This window comes from Leopardus geoffroyi, chromosome C1 (genome assembly GCF_018350155.1).
Source record: "Leopardus geoffroyi isolate Oge1 chromosome C1, O.geoffroyi_Oge1_pat1.0, whole genome shotgun sequence".
NCBI classification, from domain to species: domain Eukaryota; kingdom Metazoa; phylum Chordata; class Mammalia; order Carnivora; family Felidae; genus Leopardus; species Leopardus geoffroyi.
The window spans coordinates 80281032-80299752 of record NC_059328.1 but is presented as its reverse complement, the minus strand read 5'-3'; the positions used below and the strand labels follow the sequence as shown (position 1 = coordinate 80299752).

The 18721-nt window shown below is 38.1% G+C and overlaps 1 protein-coding gene and 1 non-coding gene across 2 annotated transcripts in view; one reads left to right on the top strand and one right to left on the bottom strand.

Moving 5' to 3' along the window:
* ABCD3 (ATP binding cassette subfamily D member 3) overlaps positions 1 to 18721 on the bottom strand; it is a 76882-nt gene that overhangs the window by 43683 nt on the left and 14478 nt on the right. Inside the window, exon 2 of the mRNA XM_045478354.1 lies at positions 2918 to 2954. Coding sequence (XP_045334310.1) covers positions 2918 to 2954 — 37 coding nt within the window. The remainder of the gene's footprint in view (positions 1 to 2917; positions 2955 to 18721) is intronic.
* LOC123600191 lies at positions 11335 to 11445 on the top strand. Its single transcript, XR_006713563.1, has one exon. It is a non-coding gene; the product is annotated as a U6 spliceosomal RNA (small nuclear RNA).

The following is an 18721-nucleotide window of genomic DNA, read 5'->3' as shown; positions in this document are numbered from 1 at the left end:
CTGTATTATATCCCTTTGTCAACTATTTAATCTAACATAAAGTTATCTTGCTCACACTATACAATGAGCAAATAAGTATATGCTAAAAAAAGTTATACAAAAATAGAAATTAAAGAATCAGTGAATGAATTTAGCTGTACTGACAAGTTTTAATGATGTCCTAGAACTTGATATGATACGATGCAGATGGTAGATATAACTAAGATAATTAAGGTTTGATTACTCAGATGTAATTTAGATATGAGATTATGAAGATAGAAATATGCCAGACATTGAGATAAACAAACCTTGTCCCATTCTTCACAGTCAGAGAAAAAGATCACAGAAACCAAAGAACAGCAATTTTGACAACAATCTCTGGAAAATTCAGAGAATAGACATTATATGGAAGATCTGGGTACATTAAGAGACACTAATTACTAGAAGCCAGCATGAGTTTACTAGGAATAAGTCATGTCTAACTCTTCCCATTTTCTTCTTTGTTAAGAACATTTTACTAGTATATTAACTGACATGTATAATGTAAGCTCCACAAGGGTAAGGACTTACATTCATATCTGCTGTACACCCAGAGACAAGACCAATAACTAGGCATATATGAAGGGATCAATCAATATTTGTTGAGAGATCGACTTTATAAATGAATCAATAAACTTATCAAGAATTGATGTTCTTAAAAAATTACTGTGGCCCTTAATAAAGAAATATGAACCTGATTTTGCTATAGTTGGATATGGTCATAGCCAAATAAACCATAACCGAAAACAAGCAAACAAATAAAGATTAAGAGATGCTGGAGTAACCTCCTTGGTCCTAATTACATAGTCAATAATATCAGCAATTCTGAAGGACAAAGAGAAGGCCAATTTAAATTACTGAAAATGGGGCACCTGGGTGGTCCAGGTCATGATCTCATGAGTCATGGGTTTGAGCCCCACATCAGGCTCTGTGCTGACAGCTCAGAGCCTGGGGCCTGCTTTGGATTCTGTGTCTCCCTGTCTCTCTGCCCCTCCCCCACTTGAGCTCTCTGTATCTCTCTCAAAAATAAACAAGCATGAAAAAAAAATTTTAGGGCGCCTGGGTGGCTCAGTCAGTGAAGTATCTGACTTCGGCTCAGGTCATGATCTCACAGTTTATGAGTTTGAGTCCCACGTCAGGCTCTTTGCTGACAGCTTAGCGCCTAGAGCCTGCTTCAGATTCTGTGTCTCCCTCTCTCTCTGCCCCTCCCCCACTCATGCTCTGTCTCTCTCTCTCAAAAATAAATAAATAAATAAGTAACTAAAATTTTAATTATGGAGAATGCCTTCTACTGGACTTATTGGACGTCAGAATTACATTCAAAATTACACTAACAGTACAGACATACTATAGTATAGACTAATAGCACATATCCAATAAGCTGCCATGTATAGAAATAAATATTTATTTAAAATAAATCAACTAAGTTACCATATGATCCAGCAATTCCACTCCTAGGTATTTACTCAAAAGAAATGAAAACACAGGTTCACACAAAAATTTGCACATGAATGTTCATAGCAGCATTATTCCTTATAACCTAAAAATGAAAACAACCTAAATTTCCCTCAACTGATAAATGGATAAATAAAATATGGTAAATCTATGCAACAGAATATTATCTGGCAATAAAAAGGAATGAAATACTGATACATGCAACAACACAAATGAACCTTGAAAATGTCATGCTAAATAAAAGAAGCAGTCATAACATACCACATATTATATGATTCTTTTTACATAAAATTTCTGAAATAGGCAAATCACAGAAATAGAAAATAGATTAGTGATTACTGGGGTCTAAAAGAAGAGGTTAATGAGGAGTGATTGTTAATGGGTATGGAATTTCTTTTTGGGGAGATGACAATTTCCTAAAATTAGTCCACACAACTCTGCGAATATACTGAACTGTATCCTTGAATGGATAAATCTTGTAGTCTATAAATTACATCTCAATAAAGCTGTTATTAAAGAAGAAATTCAACTGATGAATACAGATGTAGGGAATCTGCCAACAGAGTTGTTCAACAAAAAGTAACTGAAGGAAGGACGCCTGGGTGGCTCAATCAGTTAAGTGTCCAACTTGGGCTCAGGTCATGATCTTGCAGTTCATGAGTTTGAGCCCTGCATTGGGCTCTGTGCTGACAGCTCAAAGCCTGAAACCTGTTTCAGACTGTGTTTCCTTCTCTCTCTCTGCTCCTCCCCCGCTCGCACTCTGTCTCTCTCTCAAAAATAAACAAACATTAAAATAATTTTTTTAAAGGATAAATGAAGGTTACAATCTACCAAAAACTCAATTCAATGTAAACAGCAGTTAGGAGCAAAGACATAAATGTAATTCTAGGCTGAATTTCAGCAATATGGCTTTCATATTAAGAGAGGTAATAATGCTGATATATTCCATGCTAGTCAAGTGTTCTAGACTAAGAATAATGTCTAGAGAAACTAATCAGTGTAGGTCCAGAAGAATGTATATGGAATTGAAAAAGATTGGAAACCATGACAGATAGATAGAAGATAGATAAACTATCTTCAAACAATATGAAAGTCTATTAGAGAAAACAGAGCAGGCTTGTCCTGTATGGCTACAAAAGACAAAATAGAATCAATCACCAAGAGGGTAGAGGGGAAGATTAATCTCATTATGGGCTGGAACTAATACAGTAATGGCTGCCTCCTAGGTGTTACTACTCCTCATCATATGAACAGATTCAAGTAAATACTGGAAGTCACCTATCAAGGAATCCTATTTCAAAAAGAATTCCTATAATAAACAGTGGATTGAATAATAAGTTCCCTTCTAATTCTAATATCATATTATTTTATCCTAATTCAAATTTATGTAACAAAATAAATGAAATACATGAAATTCCAAAGAGTAGGTTATTTAAAATTTTACCTCATTGTTCTGTAATGGTGGTTTTCCATTTTTCTTACTGCAGAGGAAAAAAGAAAAGAGAAAGAGCTTTATTTGCAAACTGTTCCCATCATAAAAATTATTTTAAGACATCAGAAGAATATACCAAATTCTCCAAGTGAGTTCCTTCTCTTTCATATCACACAAAGATAGAACATATTAAATATAATACTCCAGCTGCCCCTTACTAAGTATTATTTAGAGAAAATGCTCAATATGTTAACTACTACTATATCAAGCATTAGATTATTAATTTTTAATACACATACACTCATTTTCCCATGGAGAGGCAGAGTCTATTTCTCCATCTTTGAATCAAGGTTTGGCCATGCAAACTGCTTCCACCAATGGGGTATTAGCAAATTAACACAAGCGAGGGCTTGCAAACTATTTGTGCACTGGGCTCTCTTGCTGCTAGGAATCTTCTCCCAGCCACGTGAGCAATCCCAGGTTAGTGGCCTAAAGGAGGAAGGACCATGTGCCATTCCATATTACAAATAGAAAACTGACTTGGTACATAAGTGGCATGGTTCATGCTACTCAAAAGCGATTAATCTGGTAATTACATCTAGGTCTGACCACTAATTTAGGTTACCTCCCTTAACAACATAATAATCAGGCTTAGGTTCTTTTTGTAACACACTATCATAGAACCCTATAATTCTGTACAACACTGATCACATTTTAAATCTCATTTGATGGATAATTCCTCCCTATAAATCAGTTCCATGAGATCAGGAGCTACTGCAGGTTGGTCGCTCCAAAGTAGACATGAGGTGCTGTTTGGGGTACAAAATGTTTACTGGGGATCAATACCTATGAAAGGAAAGCAGGGAAAGCAAGTCTGGACAAAACTCAAACTGTGATGCAGGCCCAATAAAATTTCAACCAAGCAGGCAGGAAACCCTGTAGCAAGTACTGTCCATAAGAGTGCTCTGTGAAAGGTTGAAAAGACCAGGTCTTTTTACCTTTTCCTTGTTCAGTCTACAAATGCATGCTGGTCCAGAAAGGTCAATCACTTGGGGAAGGTGACTCTGTAACAAAGGCAGACTCTAAGATGCAGGTAGAAGGGGTCACTTGGTTATCCAACTCCTTATAGCTGGACAGTAAGCCCTTATTTGAGGGGAATGTGGGTAGCATACCTCCGTGTCTACAGGGGGCATATATTGTTCAATCCTCTATGTTCAACACTTAGTGGGGCTCCAACAATCTAAAATGAACACTTTCAGTTATAAGATACCAGATCACTGAACAAGGCTAGCAAGCCAAACTTAACTACAGTTTAGTAAATGCTCTTATTGTAAGAGTGCTTGGGTTTACTATTTTTTCTATTTTCAATTGTATTACAGGATTGCTTTTCTGTTTTAAATTTTTTATGAGATTGTAAAACTGTTTTAGAAAATGCCTTTATATGTATGTTCAGGCAGGTGCAATTAATTATGAGCTCTCTTTTACAGGCTTTCTAAATTCCACTTTTTAAAACAATTCTTTAAGGGGTGTCTGGGTGGCTCAGTCAGTTGAGCATCCCACACTTGATTTCGACTCAGGTCACGATCTCAGTTGTGTGAGTTCTAGCCTGGCATCAGGCGCTGACAGCATGAAGCCTGCTTGAGATTCTCCCCCTTTCTCTGCCCCTCCCCCACTCGCACTCTCTGTCTCCAAATAAATAAACTTAAAAAAAAAGAATTAATGTTTTCCATGAAAGTTCTCAATATTGAAGACACTAGCTACATAAATATATGTAGATCATTTAGGATAAATTAGAATTTTATGATAAATTTTATGATAAATTAGAATTTATTAGAATTAGTATGCCAGAATCCTAATTATCGAGTTACATGTTTTCACTTGAAATGTCATGCTACAGCCTGGAGAGAAGTTAATTTACTTCCAAAACATGATCTACTTACCAGTAGACAGATTCAATTCTAACAAATATTCAGTATTTACCTTTTCTTGATTTTTATCTTATGAAACTAAAAAAGGCTCTACGACAGTCATGTCTTCTACTCTTGTGTATTCTTTGGCTACCAAAAAGATCAACTAACCAGCTAAATGCATTAAAATAAAGGTCAACGTGTTCAAAATATATTGCTGATTTTTACACTAATGGTAAGGTATCTGTAATAACTACAACAGTCATTAGTCAATAGTTGTCTTGTTACATCTCAGAGTACAACAAAATTCATTTAAAGATAATGTTACATAATTTTTTTATAAAAATAGCTATATTTTCCCAAACAAAAAAGTTAGTTAGGAAAGTGGCACTGTCTTATATTTCGGAAAATCTTATTCATGTCTGACTTAATAGAAGAAAACTGGGTTCTCATATCAGAGTCATTCTTACTATTGTGATACAGTTGTCAAATGGGAGTACTTCATAATTTTCATAACTATAATGTTACAGTGCAGTATGAAATCAATGAACCTCTTTGTACCCTATATAATAAAATCCATTGGTCTATAGTACATTACTTTTAGTGGGTATTTTATTCATGCAAAATTTTGTAATATGCATTTGAGTTTTGGAAAATACTGATTCACTGAGTTGTGTAGCAGACCTTCCAAATGTAATATATTTTATTATGCAATATTTAAAAAATTATATTTGTTAATACTGCCACCAATCTCATCAGAAAAGTTTTGTTGTTTTTTTTTTTTTTAATTTTAGAGACAGAGGGTAAGTGCAAGTGGCAGAGGGGCAGAGGCAGAGAGAGAGAGAGAGAGAGAGAGAAAGAGAGAGAGAGAAAATCTTAACCAGGCTCCATGCTCAGCACAGAGCCAGACACAGGGGCTCAATCCCTTGACCCTGGGATCATGACCTAAGCCAAAATCAAGAGTCAGATGCTCACATGACTGAGCCACCCAGGCACCCTTGGCATCTGACTCTTCATTTTGGCTCAGGTCATGATCCCAGGGTTGCAGGATCAAGTGCAGCATCCAGCTCCACCTATGGCCAATTGATTTAAGACAAAGGTGCTAAGATAATTGAATGGGGAAAGAATAATCATTTTTTATGTAAATTTTTTAATGTTTATTTATTTTTGAGAGAAAAAGAAAGAGAGATAGAACACAAGCAGAGGAGGGAAAAAGAGGGAGACAAAGGCTCCAGGTTCTGAACTGTCAGCACAGAGCCCAACACAGGACTCAAACTCACAAACCACCAGATCATGACCTGAGCCAAAGTCAGACGCTTAACCAACTGAGCCACCCAGGTGCCCCAAGAACAATCTTTTTAACAAATGTACCAGATCAACTGGACAGCCATATGTAAAATAAATTAATCCTACCACTTATTGCACACCATATACAAAAAAGAATTGGAAGTGGAACACAGACCTAAATGTAAGAGCTAAAACTATGAAACTTCTAGAAGAAAACAGAAAAAAAACCTTAGTAACCCTGAGTTAAAACAAAGACTTCTTAAATAGGACACACAAAATACAAGCTGTACCAGAAAAAAAAAAAAAAAATCAATAACTTGGATTTCATCAAAATTTTAAATGTTCATTCTTCAAAAGATAAAGAAAACATTTATAAAGCATATTTCCAGAAGCACCTGGATGGCTCAGTTAACCATGCAACTCTTGATTTCGGCTCATGTGGTGATCTCAGGCTACTAGTGCAGAGCCTGCTTGGGATTCTCTCTCTGCTCCTCCCCACCTCATGTGCTCTCTCTCAGAATAAATAAACTTAAAAACAAAACAAAACAAAACATATATCCCAGAAAAAGGCATATTCAGAACACATAATAATCTTAAGTCAAATAAGAAGACAATTCCTTTAAAGATTTAAACAGACACTGTGCCAAGGAAAATGTATGGATGGAAAATAAACACATGAATAATGCTCAAACGTTCCCTTAGTTCTTAGAGAAATGCAAATTAAGATCACAGTGAGACACCACTACACTCATCCACTAGAATGGCTCAGATTAAAAAGACTGATCATACCAAGAATTATCAAGGATGTGGAACAACTGGAATCTTCCTATATACTGTTGATGGGAATATATAAAATGATACAATCACTTTGGAAAACAGTTTCTTAAAAAGTTAAACAGGGGCGCCTGGGTGGCTCAGCTGGTTGAGGGTCCGACTTTGGCTCAGGTCATGATCTCACGTTCTGTGAGTTCGAGGCCTGCGTTGGGCTCTGTGCTGACAGCTCAGAGCTTGGAGCCTGCTTCAGATTCTGTGTCTCCCTCTCTCTCTGCCCCCTCCCCCCCGCTCATGCTCTGTCTCAAAAAAAAATTTTTTTTTAAATTAAAAAAAAAAAATGTTAAACATACACCTACCATACAACCTAGCCATTCCTATTTGCTCAAGAGAAATGAAAGCATACATCCATACATATACTCTACATAAATGTTCACAGCAGCTTTATTTTTAATGGTCAAAAACTGGAAACAATCCAAATGTCCATCAACAAGCAAGTGCTATATCCATAAAATGTACTCAACAATTAAAAAAACAAACTATTGATACACACAACATGGATGAATCTCAAAAGCAATATGCTGACAGAAAGTAATTAGACAAAAAAGTATATAACATATGATTCCACTTAGGAAATTCTAGAGCAACTAAAACCAATCTGTAGTTACAGAAGGCAGATTAGTGGTTGCTTCAAGCTAAGGGCAAGGAGGAGACTGACTACAAAGGGTCACAAGGAACTTTGGGATGATGGAAATGTTCGTTACCTTGATTACAATAATTATTTCAGAGGTGTTACATGCCAAAACTCATCAAGTTGTATACTTTAAATATCAGCAGTTTACTGTCTATCAATAATGTTTCAATAAAGCCATAAAAAAAAAATACTAACAGATACCTAGGAAAGATTCTTTCCTAAGAACATAAGAGAATAGTGCATTTTGTTTGTTCTTTATTTTTGGAGAGGTGAGGGAGGGGGAGATGGAGTTAATTGTTCCTTAATACTGCCGGCAAAACATATAAAATTAACAGGCAGGAAGTTCCCTAAAGATGGGAGGAGACAACTAAAGACTAGGAAAAAGAAATTGTCAAGAATTAAAACAAAGAAGTTTTTAGATAAGAACTTTCAAACTAAAAAAGGAAGAAAACAATTCTGAAAACCTTAATCAGAATTTATTTAACCAGAACAGTAATTTTGTCCCTAAAGCTTTTCTCACCTAGCTCATTCTTCCAGGCCAGTATTTCTCAGACTTGGGATAATGTATGAACCTCTTTTGAAGGAAAAAAACCAAATTCTTACAGATCCCACCATTGGCCTTAAATGAAACTGGTGCTTCGTATAAGCATGAAATTAAGCATATACTACTTTTTTTTCTTACAGTTCTTCTACAAATTTACCATTTAAATACAGGCAAAAATTTTAAGGTCAATAAAAATGGAATCAACATTCATTTAAAGTGATAGGTGAAATAATATTGCTACAATTCATTACCAGTGCTGGGGGTAAAAGAGTATAAAGAATTATTTATTCCAGTTAATGTCCAAGATTATTTTATATTATTTTTCTTTTGTAAACAATGAATTGGTTTTATATCACTGCTTCATTAGTGTTGATGGAATAATCAATTTATTAGTATATTCCAAAATAAAATTCTAAAAATTAAATAATATTTAATGAATACTTCTAAACTTACTTTTCTACCCCAAATCTAGTCTTTCATCTTCTCATACTGAACCTGGGCCCTAACTCAGTGAATGTACCTTCATCTAAGCTACCACCCAAACCACAAACTTGGGAATTATTCTTAAGTATTCTCCCTTTCTCATACTCTTCATATCCAATCGCTCTCTTATGCTCTTCATTTCATCTGTACTTCCAGGACTTCAATTCAGGCCATCAAAATTTCTCACATGAAGTACTATACTCTTCCTACCTACTTTCTAAATAGTTTCCTTATCATCTCTAAGCTCTTTCAATTCATTTCCATAGCCACATCAAATTGTGCGTGTGTGTGTGTGCATGTGTGTGCGTGTGGGTGCGCGTACATGGCATACACCCAAATGAGGTTAATTAGGGCCCGAAGGTGAAGACCTGAACATAGGCGGTGGCTATCAGAATGGAAAGAAAGATAGGGAAACTGCTAGAAATGACAGAGTGAGGGAATAGATCAGAGCTGGGACTACAGCCAACCCTTAACAATACAGGTTTGAACTGTGCGGGACCACTAATACACAGATTTTTTACAGTACGAGACTGTAAATGCACTTTTCTCTTCCTTGTGATTTTCTGAGTAATAGTTTCTTTTCTCTAGCTTACTTCACTATAAGAATACAGTACATAATGCATATAATATACTAAATATGTGTTCATCAATATTTATGTTATCAGTAAGGCTTCTTCTGGTCAGTTAATAATAGGCTATTAGTAGTTAAATTTGGGGAAAGTCCAAAATTATACACAGATTGTCAAATGCGTGGGAGTTCAGTACTCCTAATCCCTACATTGTTCAAGGTTCGAATGAATATGGAAAAAAGTGGAGAAGAACATAGACTTTAAAAACTGTGTAAAGATAGAGGAGATAGTAGAAACCATCAGCTCCAAACTGATGCCATGAAAGGCAAAGATCATTTTCCTCAGGTTTCATGAACAATTACACCGTGAGTGACTGGAGGACAGTGATTCTGTTAGCCATAAAAAAATAACGGTATAAAAAGCATTCAGAGGGGCGCCTGGGTGGCTCAGTCGGTCAAGCATCCAACTTCAGCTGAGGTCATGATCTCTCAGTTCCTGAGTTCATGTCTTGCGTCAGGCTGTGTGTTGACAGCTTAGAGCCTGGAGCCTGCTTCGGATTCTGTATCTCCCTCTCTCTCTCTGCTCCTCCCACGCTCATGCCCCAGAGTCTGTCTCCACCCCCCCCTTCTCTCTCTCTCTGTCAAAAATAAATAAACATTAAAAAAAAAAAAAAAAAAGAAAAAGCAGTTAGGGAAATAACTGGACTCACTGTAAACATGTTCAATTTCAAGTCCCCGTAAGATAACTATATGGAATTGACCAAAAGACAATTTTTAAAAATTTTACATTTGAAGTTCTAGAGTTATTGATTTGAAAGGCATTATTAACATGACAATAATGTGGACACATAATGATATGACTCCTCTGGGAAACAAAAATATGGACTCTGAAATGTCAGTTTTGCGTTTATTAAAATGCTGTACTAAAAATTTTAGACTGGGGGCGCCTGGGTGGCTCAGTTGGTTGAGCATCCGACTTCGGCTCAGGTCATGATCTCACGGTTTGTGAGTTCAGGCCCTGCATCGGGCTTTGTGCTGACAGCTCAGAGCCTGGAATCTGCTTCAGATTCTGTGCCTCCCTCTCTCTCAGCCCCTCCCCTGCTCATGCTCTGTCTCTCCCTGTGTCTCAATAATAAATAAACAATAAAAAAAAAAAATTTTTAGACTGTGCTCTTAAGGAATTTGGTTTAAGTTGAACCTGAATGATACCTGAATGATAATGCCTCCAGGTACTGTAAAAAGCAAACTTTCCTCTTAAAAGAAAAGTATGTTTACTATAAGCCTCAAAACTATTCCTACAAGTAATTTTAGGTTTTTTAAAGTTTATTTATTTATTTATTTATTTTGAGAGAGTGAGAGAGACAGAGCACATGAGTAGGGGGAGAGGCAGAGAGAGAGAATCCCAAGCAGGTTCCAAACTGTCAGCACCAGAGCCCAACACAGGGCTTGAACCCACAAACTGTGAGATCATGACCTAAGCCAAAGTCAAGAGCTGGATTGTTTAACCAACTGAGCCACCTAGGCACAACCCTGTAAGTAATTTGAAATAAAATGTCCAGACCATAATCAAAGTAACCAAAAACACAGCAAACGGACTCCATAAACAGGAACCAGAAGAAATTAAAGAAAACAGGAGACCCAAAAAGATTTCAGACGTTGGAACTGCCAAACACATCCTAAAAGACAATGCAGACTGTCTTTAAAAAATTTTTTTAACGTTTTTTATTTTATTTTTGAGAGAGACAGAGACAGAGTGAGCTGGAGAGGGGCAAAGAGAGAGGGAGACAGAGAATCTGAAACAGGCTCCAGACTCTGAGCTGTCAGCACAGAGCCTGGAGCCTACTTCAGGTTCTGTGTCTCCCTCTCTCTCTGCCCCTCCCCTGCTCATGCTCTGTCTCTCTGTCTCAAAAATAAATAAAAACATTAAAAAAAAAAAAATACACAAAATAAAAACAAAGATATCTACCAAACCAAGTAAATTATAAAAAGCAACACAAACCTAAGAGAACCAAATGACATTTAAAAAAAAACACAGAAACAAATGAAATTAAATATTTAATAGTTTTAGCAGATTTCACACAGCTGAAGAGACTAGTTAATAATCTCGAGGCTAAATCAGAATTTACTATCCAGAGTGTAATAAAAAGTAAACAAAAAAAAATGGAAAACAAGAGAGTGCTCACGTGAGCAGCACATGTACTAAAATTGGAATAACACTGAGAAGGAAGATCAGCATGGTCCCCACACTAGGATGAAACACAAATTTATGAAGTGTTTTAAAAGAAAAAAAAAAAAAAAAAGTAAGAGACTGTGGTTATAACAAGACTATCTTAGTTGGTGTCCGGGAAGAATAAAGAAAGAGAACAAGGTATATGGCTGAGAATATTCCAAAATGGAAGATGAACCAATCCACAAAGTCAAAAAGGCCCTGGGAATCCTAAGCAGGGTAGATAAAAACATCCACACCTAACCAAATCATTTGAGCTCCGGAAAAGTCAAAGATAAAGATAAATCCCTAAAAGTTAGAGCTAGAGGAGAAAAAGACCCATTACCATCAAAGGGGCAACAGTTATAAACTGATAGCTGACTTCTCAATATTAATAATGGAAATCAGAAGATGGTGGAATCAAATCTTCAGTGGAAAGACAATCACTGCCAATCAAGAATTAAATGTTCTAGGGGCACCGGGGTGGCTCAGTCGGTTAAGCATTTGACTCTTGGTGTAGGCTCAGGTCATGATCTCACAGTTTGTGGGATCAAGCCCTACATCAGGCTCTTGGCTGACAATGCAGAGCCTGCTTGGGATTCTCCCTCTCTGCCCCTCCCCTACTTGTGCTGTCTTTCTCTCTCCCAAAATAAATAAAGAATTAAATATTCAGGGGAAAAACACTTCCATGAATGAAAGCAAATAAAGATATTATCTGACAAAATGCATAAAGTTCATTATCAGTAGATTTGTACTAAAGATCATATTGCTGGTGGCGGGGAGAATGATTCTAGTTGGAAGGTGCAGATTGCAAAAATGAATGAAGACTAAAGAGTAGTAAATATAACTCTAAATGAAAATTACATAAAACAATAATAATGTCTTTTAGTACTTTAAAAAAAAGAAAAACACCACCACACCAAACGCATATAAATCAGGAGGAAACTAAGAGGAGCCACTGCTCTAAAGTCATTTTACTGCTTACAAGGATGATAAAGTATTATTAATGTTTAACCTTGAAAATTTTAATATATGTTAAAATTTCTAGGGTCACCAGTAAAAGAAAAAATTAAAATAAAGAATAATTTCCAAACTACTATCAGGAATAAAAATAAAATAATGAAAAAAGAAATACTAATTACAAAGCAATTATGCTGTTAATCAATAACACAAAGAAAAAATAGAAGAAAAATTTCCAAATGTCCTGAAATTCTGGTAAATTATTATTTTTTTTTCTTTTCTTTTTTTTTTTTTTTTTTATTATATGAAATTTATTGTCAAATTGGTTTCCATACAACACCCAGTGCTCATCCCAAAAGGTGCCCTCCTCAATACCCATCACCCACCCTCTCCTCCCTCCCACCCCCCATCAACCCTCAGTTTGTTCTCAGTTTTTAACAGTCTCTTATGCTTTGGCTCTCTCCCACTCTAACCTCTTTTTTTTTTTCTTTTTTTTTTTTTTTTTTTTTATTTTTTCCTCCCCTTCCCCCATGGGTTCCTGTTAAGTCTCTCAGGATCCACATAAGAGTGAAACCATATGGTATCTGTCTTTCTCTGTATGGCTTATTTCACTTAGTATCACACTCTCCAGTTCCATCCACGTTGCTACAAAAGGCCATATTTCATTTTTTCTCATTGCCACATAGTATTCCATTGTGTATATAAACCACAATTTCTTTATCCATTCATCAGTTGATGGACATTTAGGCTCTTTCCATAATTTGACTATTGTTGAGAGTGCTGCTATGAACATTGGGGTACAAGTGCCCCTATGCATCAGTACTCCTGTATCCCTTGGATAAATTCCTAGCAGTGCTATTGCTGGGTCATAGGGTAGGTCTATTTTTAATTTTCTGAGGAACCTCCACACTGTTTTCCAGAATGGCTGCACCAATTTGCATTCCCACCAACAGTGCAAGAGGGTTCCCGTTTCTCCACATCCTCTCCAGCATCTACAGTCTCCTGATTTGTTCATTTTGGCCACTCTGACTGGTGTGAGGTGATATCTGAGTGTGGTTTTGATTTGTATTTCCCTGATAAGGAGCGACGCTGAACATCTTTTCATGTGCCTGTTGGCCATCCGGATGTCTTCTTTAGAGAAGTGTCTATTCATGTTTTCTGCCCATGTCTTCACTGGGTTATTTGTTTTTCGGGTGTGGAGTTTGGTGAGCTCTTTATAGATTTTGGATACTAGCCCTCTGTCCGATATGTCATTTGCAAATATCTTTTCCCATTCCGTTGGTTGCCTTTTAGTTTTGTTGGTTGTTTCCTTTGCTGTGCAGAAGCTTTTTATCTTCATAAGGTCCCAGTAATTCACTTTTGCTTTTAATTCCCTTGCCTTTGGGGATGTGTCGAGTAAGAGATTGCTACGGCTGAGGTCACAGAGGTCTTTTCCTGCTTTCTCCTCTAAGGTTTTGATGGTTTCCTGTCTCACATTCAGGTCCTTTATCCATTTTGAGTTTATTTTTGTGAATGGTGTCAGAAAGTGGTCTAGTTTCAACCTTCTGCATGTTGCTGTACAGTTCTCCCAGCACCATTTGTTAAAGAGGCTGTCTTTTTTCCATTGGATGTTCTTTCCTGCTTTGTCAAAGATGAGTTGGCCATACGTTTGTGGGTCTAGTTCTGGGGTTTCTATTCTATTCCATTGGTCTATGTGTCTGTTTTTGTGCCAATACCATGCTGTCTTGATGATGACAGCTTTGTAGTAGAGTCTAAAGTCTGGGATTGTGATGCCTCCTGCTTTGGTCTTCTTCTTCAAAATTCCTTTGGCTATTCGGGGCCTTTTGTGGTTCCATATGAATTTTAGGATTGCTTGTTCTAGTTTCGAGAAGAATGCTGGTGCAATTTTGATTGGGATTGCATTGAATGTGTGGATAGCTTTGGGTAGTATTGACATTTTGACAATATTTACTTTTCCAATCCATGAGCAGGGAATGTCTTTCCATTTCTTTAAATCTTCTTCAATTACCTTCATAAGCTTTCTATAGTTTTCAGCATACAGATCCTTTACATCTTTGGTTAGATTTATTCCTAGGTATTTTATGCTTCTTGGTGCAATTGTAAATGGGATCAGTTTCTTTATTTGTCTTTCTGTTGCTTCATTGTTAGTGTATAAGAATGCAACTGATTTCTGTACATTGATTTTGTATCCTGCAACTTTGCTGAATTCATGTATCAATTCTAGCAGACTTTTGGTGGAGTCTATCGGATTTTCCATGTATAATATCATGTCATCTGCAAAAAGCGAAAGCTTGATTTCATCTTTGCCAATTTTGATGCCTTTGATTTCCTTTTGTTGTCTGATTGCTGATGCTAGAACTTCCAGCACTATGTTAAACAACAGCGGTGAGAGTGGGCATCCCTGTCGTATTCCTGATCTCAGGGAAAAAGCTCTCAGTTTATCCCCGTTGAGGATGATGTTAGCTGTGGGCTTTTCATAAATGGCTTTTATGATCTTTAAGTATGTTCCTTCTATCCCGACTTTCTCAAGGGTTTTTATTAAGAAAGGGTGCTGGATTTTGTCAAAGGCCTTTTCTGCATTGATTGACAGGATCATTTGGTTCTTCTCTCTTTTTTTTTTGTTAATGTGATGTATCACGTTGATTGATTTGCGAATGTTGAACCAGCCCTGCATCCCAGGAATGAATCCCACTTGATCATGGTGAATAATTCTTTTTATATGCCGTTGAATTCGATTTGCTAGTATCTTATTGAGAATTTTTGCATCCATATTCATCAGGGATATTGGCCTGTAGTTCTCTTTTTTTACTGGGTCTCTGTCTGGTTTAGGAATCAAAGTAATACTGGCTTCATAGAATGAGTCTGGAAGTTTTCCTTCCCTTTCTATTTCTTGGAATAGCTTGAGAAGGATAGGTATTATCTCTGCTTTAAACGTCTGGTAGAACTCCCCTGGGAAGCCATCTGGTCCTGGACTCTTATTTGTTGGGAGATTTTTGATAACCGATTCAATTTCTTCGCTGGTTATGGGTCTGTTCAAGCTTTCTATTTCCTCCTGATTGAGTTTGGGAAGAGTGTGGGTGTTCAGCAATTTGTCCATTTCTTCCAGGTTGTCCAATTTGTTGGCATATAATTTTTCATAGTATTCCCTGATAATTGTTTGTATCTCTGAGGGATTGGTTGTAATAATTCCATTTTCATTCATGATTTTATCTATTTGGGTCATCTCCCTTTTCTTTTTGAGAAGCCTGGCTAGAGGTTTGTCAATTTTGTTTATTTTTTCAAAAAACCAACTCTTGGTTTCGTTGATCTGCTCTACAGTTTTTTTAGACTCTATATTGTTTATTTCTGCTCTGATCTTTATTATTTCTCTTCTTCTGCTGGGTTTGGGGTGTCTTTGCTGTTCTGCTTCTATTTCCTTTAGGTGTGCTGTTAGATTTTGTATTGGGGATTTTTCTTGTTTCTTGAGATAGGCCTGGATTGCAATGTATTTTCCTCTCAGGACTGCCTTCGCTGCGTCCCAAAGCGTTTGGATTGTTGTATTTTCATTTTCGTTTGTTTCCATATATTTTTTAATTTCTTCTCTAATTGCCTGGTTGACCCACTCATTCGTTAGTAGGGTGTTCTTTAACCTCCATGCTTTTGGAGGTTTTCCAGACTTTTTTCTGTGGTTGATTTCAAGCTTCATAGCATTGTGGTCTGAAAGTATGCATGGTATAATTTCAATTCTTGTGAACTTATGAAGGGCTGTTTTGTGACCCAGTATATGATCTATCTTGGAGAATGTTCCATGCGCACTCGAGAAGAAAGTATATTCTGTTGCTTTGGGATGCAGAGTTCTAAATATATCTGTCAAGTCCATCTGATCCAATGTCTCATTCAGGGCCCTTGTTTCTTTATTGACTGTGTGTCTAGATGATCTATCCATTTCTGTAAGTGGGGTGTTAAAGTCCCCTGCAATTACCACATTCTGATCAATAAGGTTGCTTATGTTTATGAGTAGTTGTTTTATATATTTGGGGGCTCCAGTATTCAGCGCATAGACATTTATAATTGTTAGCTCTTCCTGATGGATAGACCCTGTAACTATTATATAATGTCCTTCTTCATCTCTTGTTACAGCCTTTAATTTAAAGTCTAGTTTGTCTGATATAAGTATGGCTACTCCAGCTTTCTTTTGGCTTCCAGTAGCATGATAAATAGTTCTCCATCCCCTCACTCTCAATCTAAAGGTGTCCTCAGGTCTAAAATGAGTCTCTTGTAGACAGCAAATAGATGGGTCTTGTTTTTTTATCCATTCTGATACCCTATGTCTTTTGGTTGGCGCATTTAATCCATTTACATTCAGTGTTATTATAGAAAGATACGGGTTTAGAGTCATTGTGATGTCTGTATGTTTTATACTTGTAGTGTTGTCTCTGGTACTTTGTCTCACAGGGTCCCCCTTAGGATCTCTTGTAGGGCTGGTTTAGTGGTGACAAATTCCTTCAGTTTTTGTTTGTTTGGGAAGACCTTTATCTCTCCTTCTATTCTAAATGACAGACTTGCTGGATAAAGGATTCTCGCCTGCATATTTTTTCTGTCTAGCACACTGAAAATCTCGTGCCAATTCTTTCTGGCCTGCCAAGTTTCAAAAGAGAGATCAGTCACGAGTCTTATAGGACTCCCTTTATATGTGAGGGCACGTTTACCCCTTGCTGCTTTCAGAATTTTCTCTTTATCCTTGTATTTTGCCAGTTTCACTATGATATGTCGTGCAGAAGATCGGTTCAAGTTACATCTGAAGGGGGTTCTCCGTGCCTCTTGGATTTCAATGCTTTTTTCCTTCCCCAGTTCAGGGAAGTTCTCAGCTATAATTTCTTCAAGTACCCCTTCAGCACCTTTCCCTCTCTCTTCCTCCTCTGGGATACCAATTATGCGTATATTATTTCTTTTTAGCGTATCACTTAGTTCTCTAATTTTCCCCTCATACTCCTGGATTTTTTTATCTCTCTTTTTCTCAGCTTCCTCTTTTTCCATAACTTTATCTTCTAGTTCACCTATTCTCTCCTCTGCCTCTTCAATCCGAGCCGTGGTGGTTTCCATTTTGTTTTGCATTTCATTTAAAGCGTTTTTCAGCTCCTCGTGACTGTTCCTTAGTCCCTTGATCTCTGTAGCAAGAGATTCTCTGCTGTCCTCTATACTGTTTTCAAGCCCAGCGATTAATTTTATGACTATTATTCTAAATTCACTTTCTGTTATATTATTTAAATCCTTTTTGATCAGCTCATTAGCTGTTGTTATTTCCTGGAGATTCTTCTGTGAGGAATTCTTCCGCTTGGTCATTTTGGATAGTCCTTGGCGTGGTGAGGACCTGCAGGGCACTTCCCCTGTGCTGTGGTGTATAACTGGAGTTGGTGGGCGGGGCCGCAGTCCGACCTGATGTCTGCCCCCAGCCCACCGCTGGGGCCACAGTCAGACTGGTGTGTGCCTTCTCTTCCCCTCTCCTAGGGGCGGGATTCACTGTGGGGTGGCGTGGCCCGTCTGGGCTACTTGCACACTGCCAGGCTTGTGATGCTGGGGATCTGGCGTATTAGCTGGGGTGGGTAGGCAAGGTGCACAGGGGCAGGAGGGGCAGGCTTAGCTCGCTTCTCCTTAGGTGATCCACTTCAGGAGGGGCCCTGTGGCAGCGGGAAGGAGTCAGATCCGCTGCCGGAGGTTTGGATCCTCTGCAGAAGCACAGAGTTGGGTGTTTGCGAGAGGGAGGAAGTTCCCTGGTAGGAACTGGTTCTCTTTGGGATTTTGGCTGGGGGATGGGCGGGGGAGATGGCGCTGGCGAGCGCCTTTGTTCCCCACCAAACTGAGCTCTGTCGTCCGGGGGCTCAGCAGCTCTCCCTCCCTTTGTCCTCCAGCCTTCCCGCTTTCTGAGCAGAGCTGTTAACTTATGACCTCCCAGACGCTAAATCGCGCTTGCTGTCGGAACACAGTCCGTCAGGCCCCTCCGCTTTTGCCCGCCAGACTCGGGGGCTCTGCTTGGCCGGCGAGCCGCCCCTCCGCCCCGGCTCCCTCCCGCCAGACCGTGGAGCGCACACCGCCTTGTCGCCCTTCCTACCCTCTTCCGTGGGCCTCTCGTCTGCGCTTGGCTCCGGCGACTCCGTTCTGCTAATCCTCTGGCGGTTTTCTGGGTTATTTACGCAGGTGTAGGTGGAATCTAAGTGATCAGCAGGACGCGCGGTGAGCCCAGCGTCCTCCTACGCCGCCATCTTCCTGATCTTGAGGTTTCTGTGGAAATTCTGGTAAATTAAATATAAGACATATTCTTTGTGTTCCTCCTAAAAAGGAGGAATCTGTTTTCTCATCCTTGAATCTGGGCCGAGCTTATGACTTGCTCTAACCAAAAGAATGTGGCAAAAACCTTTC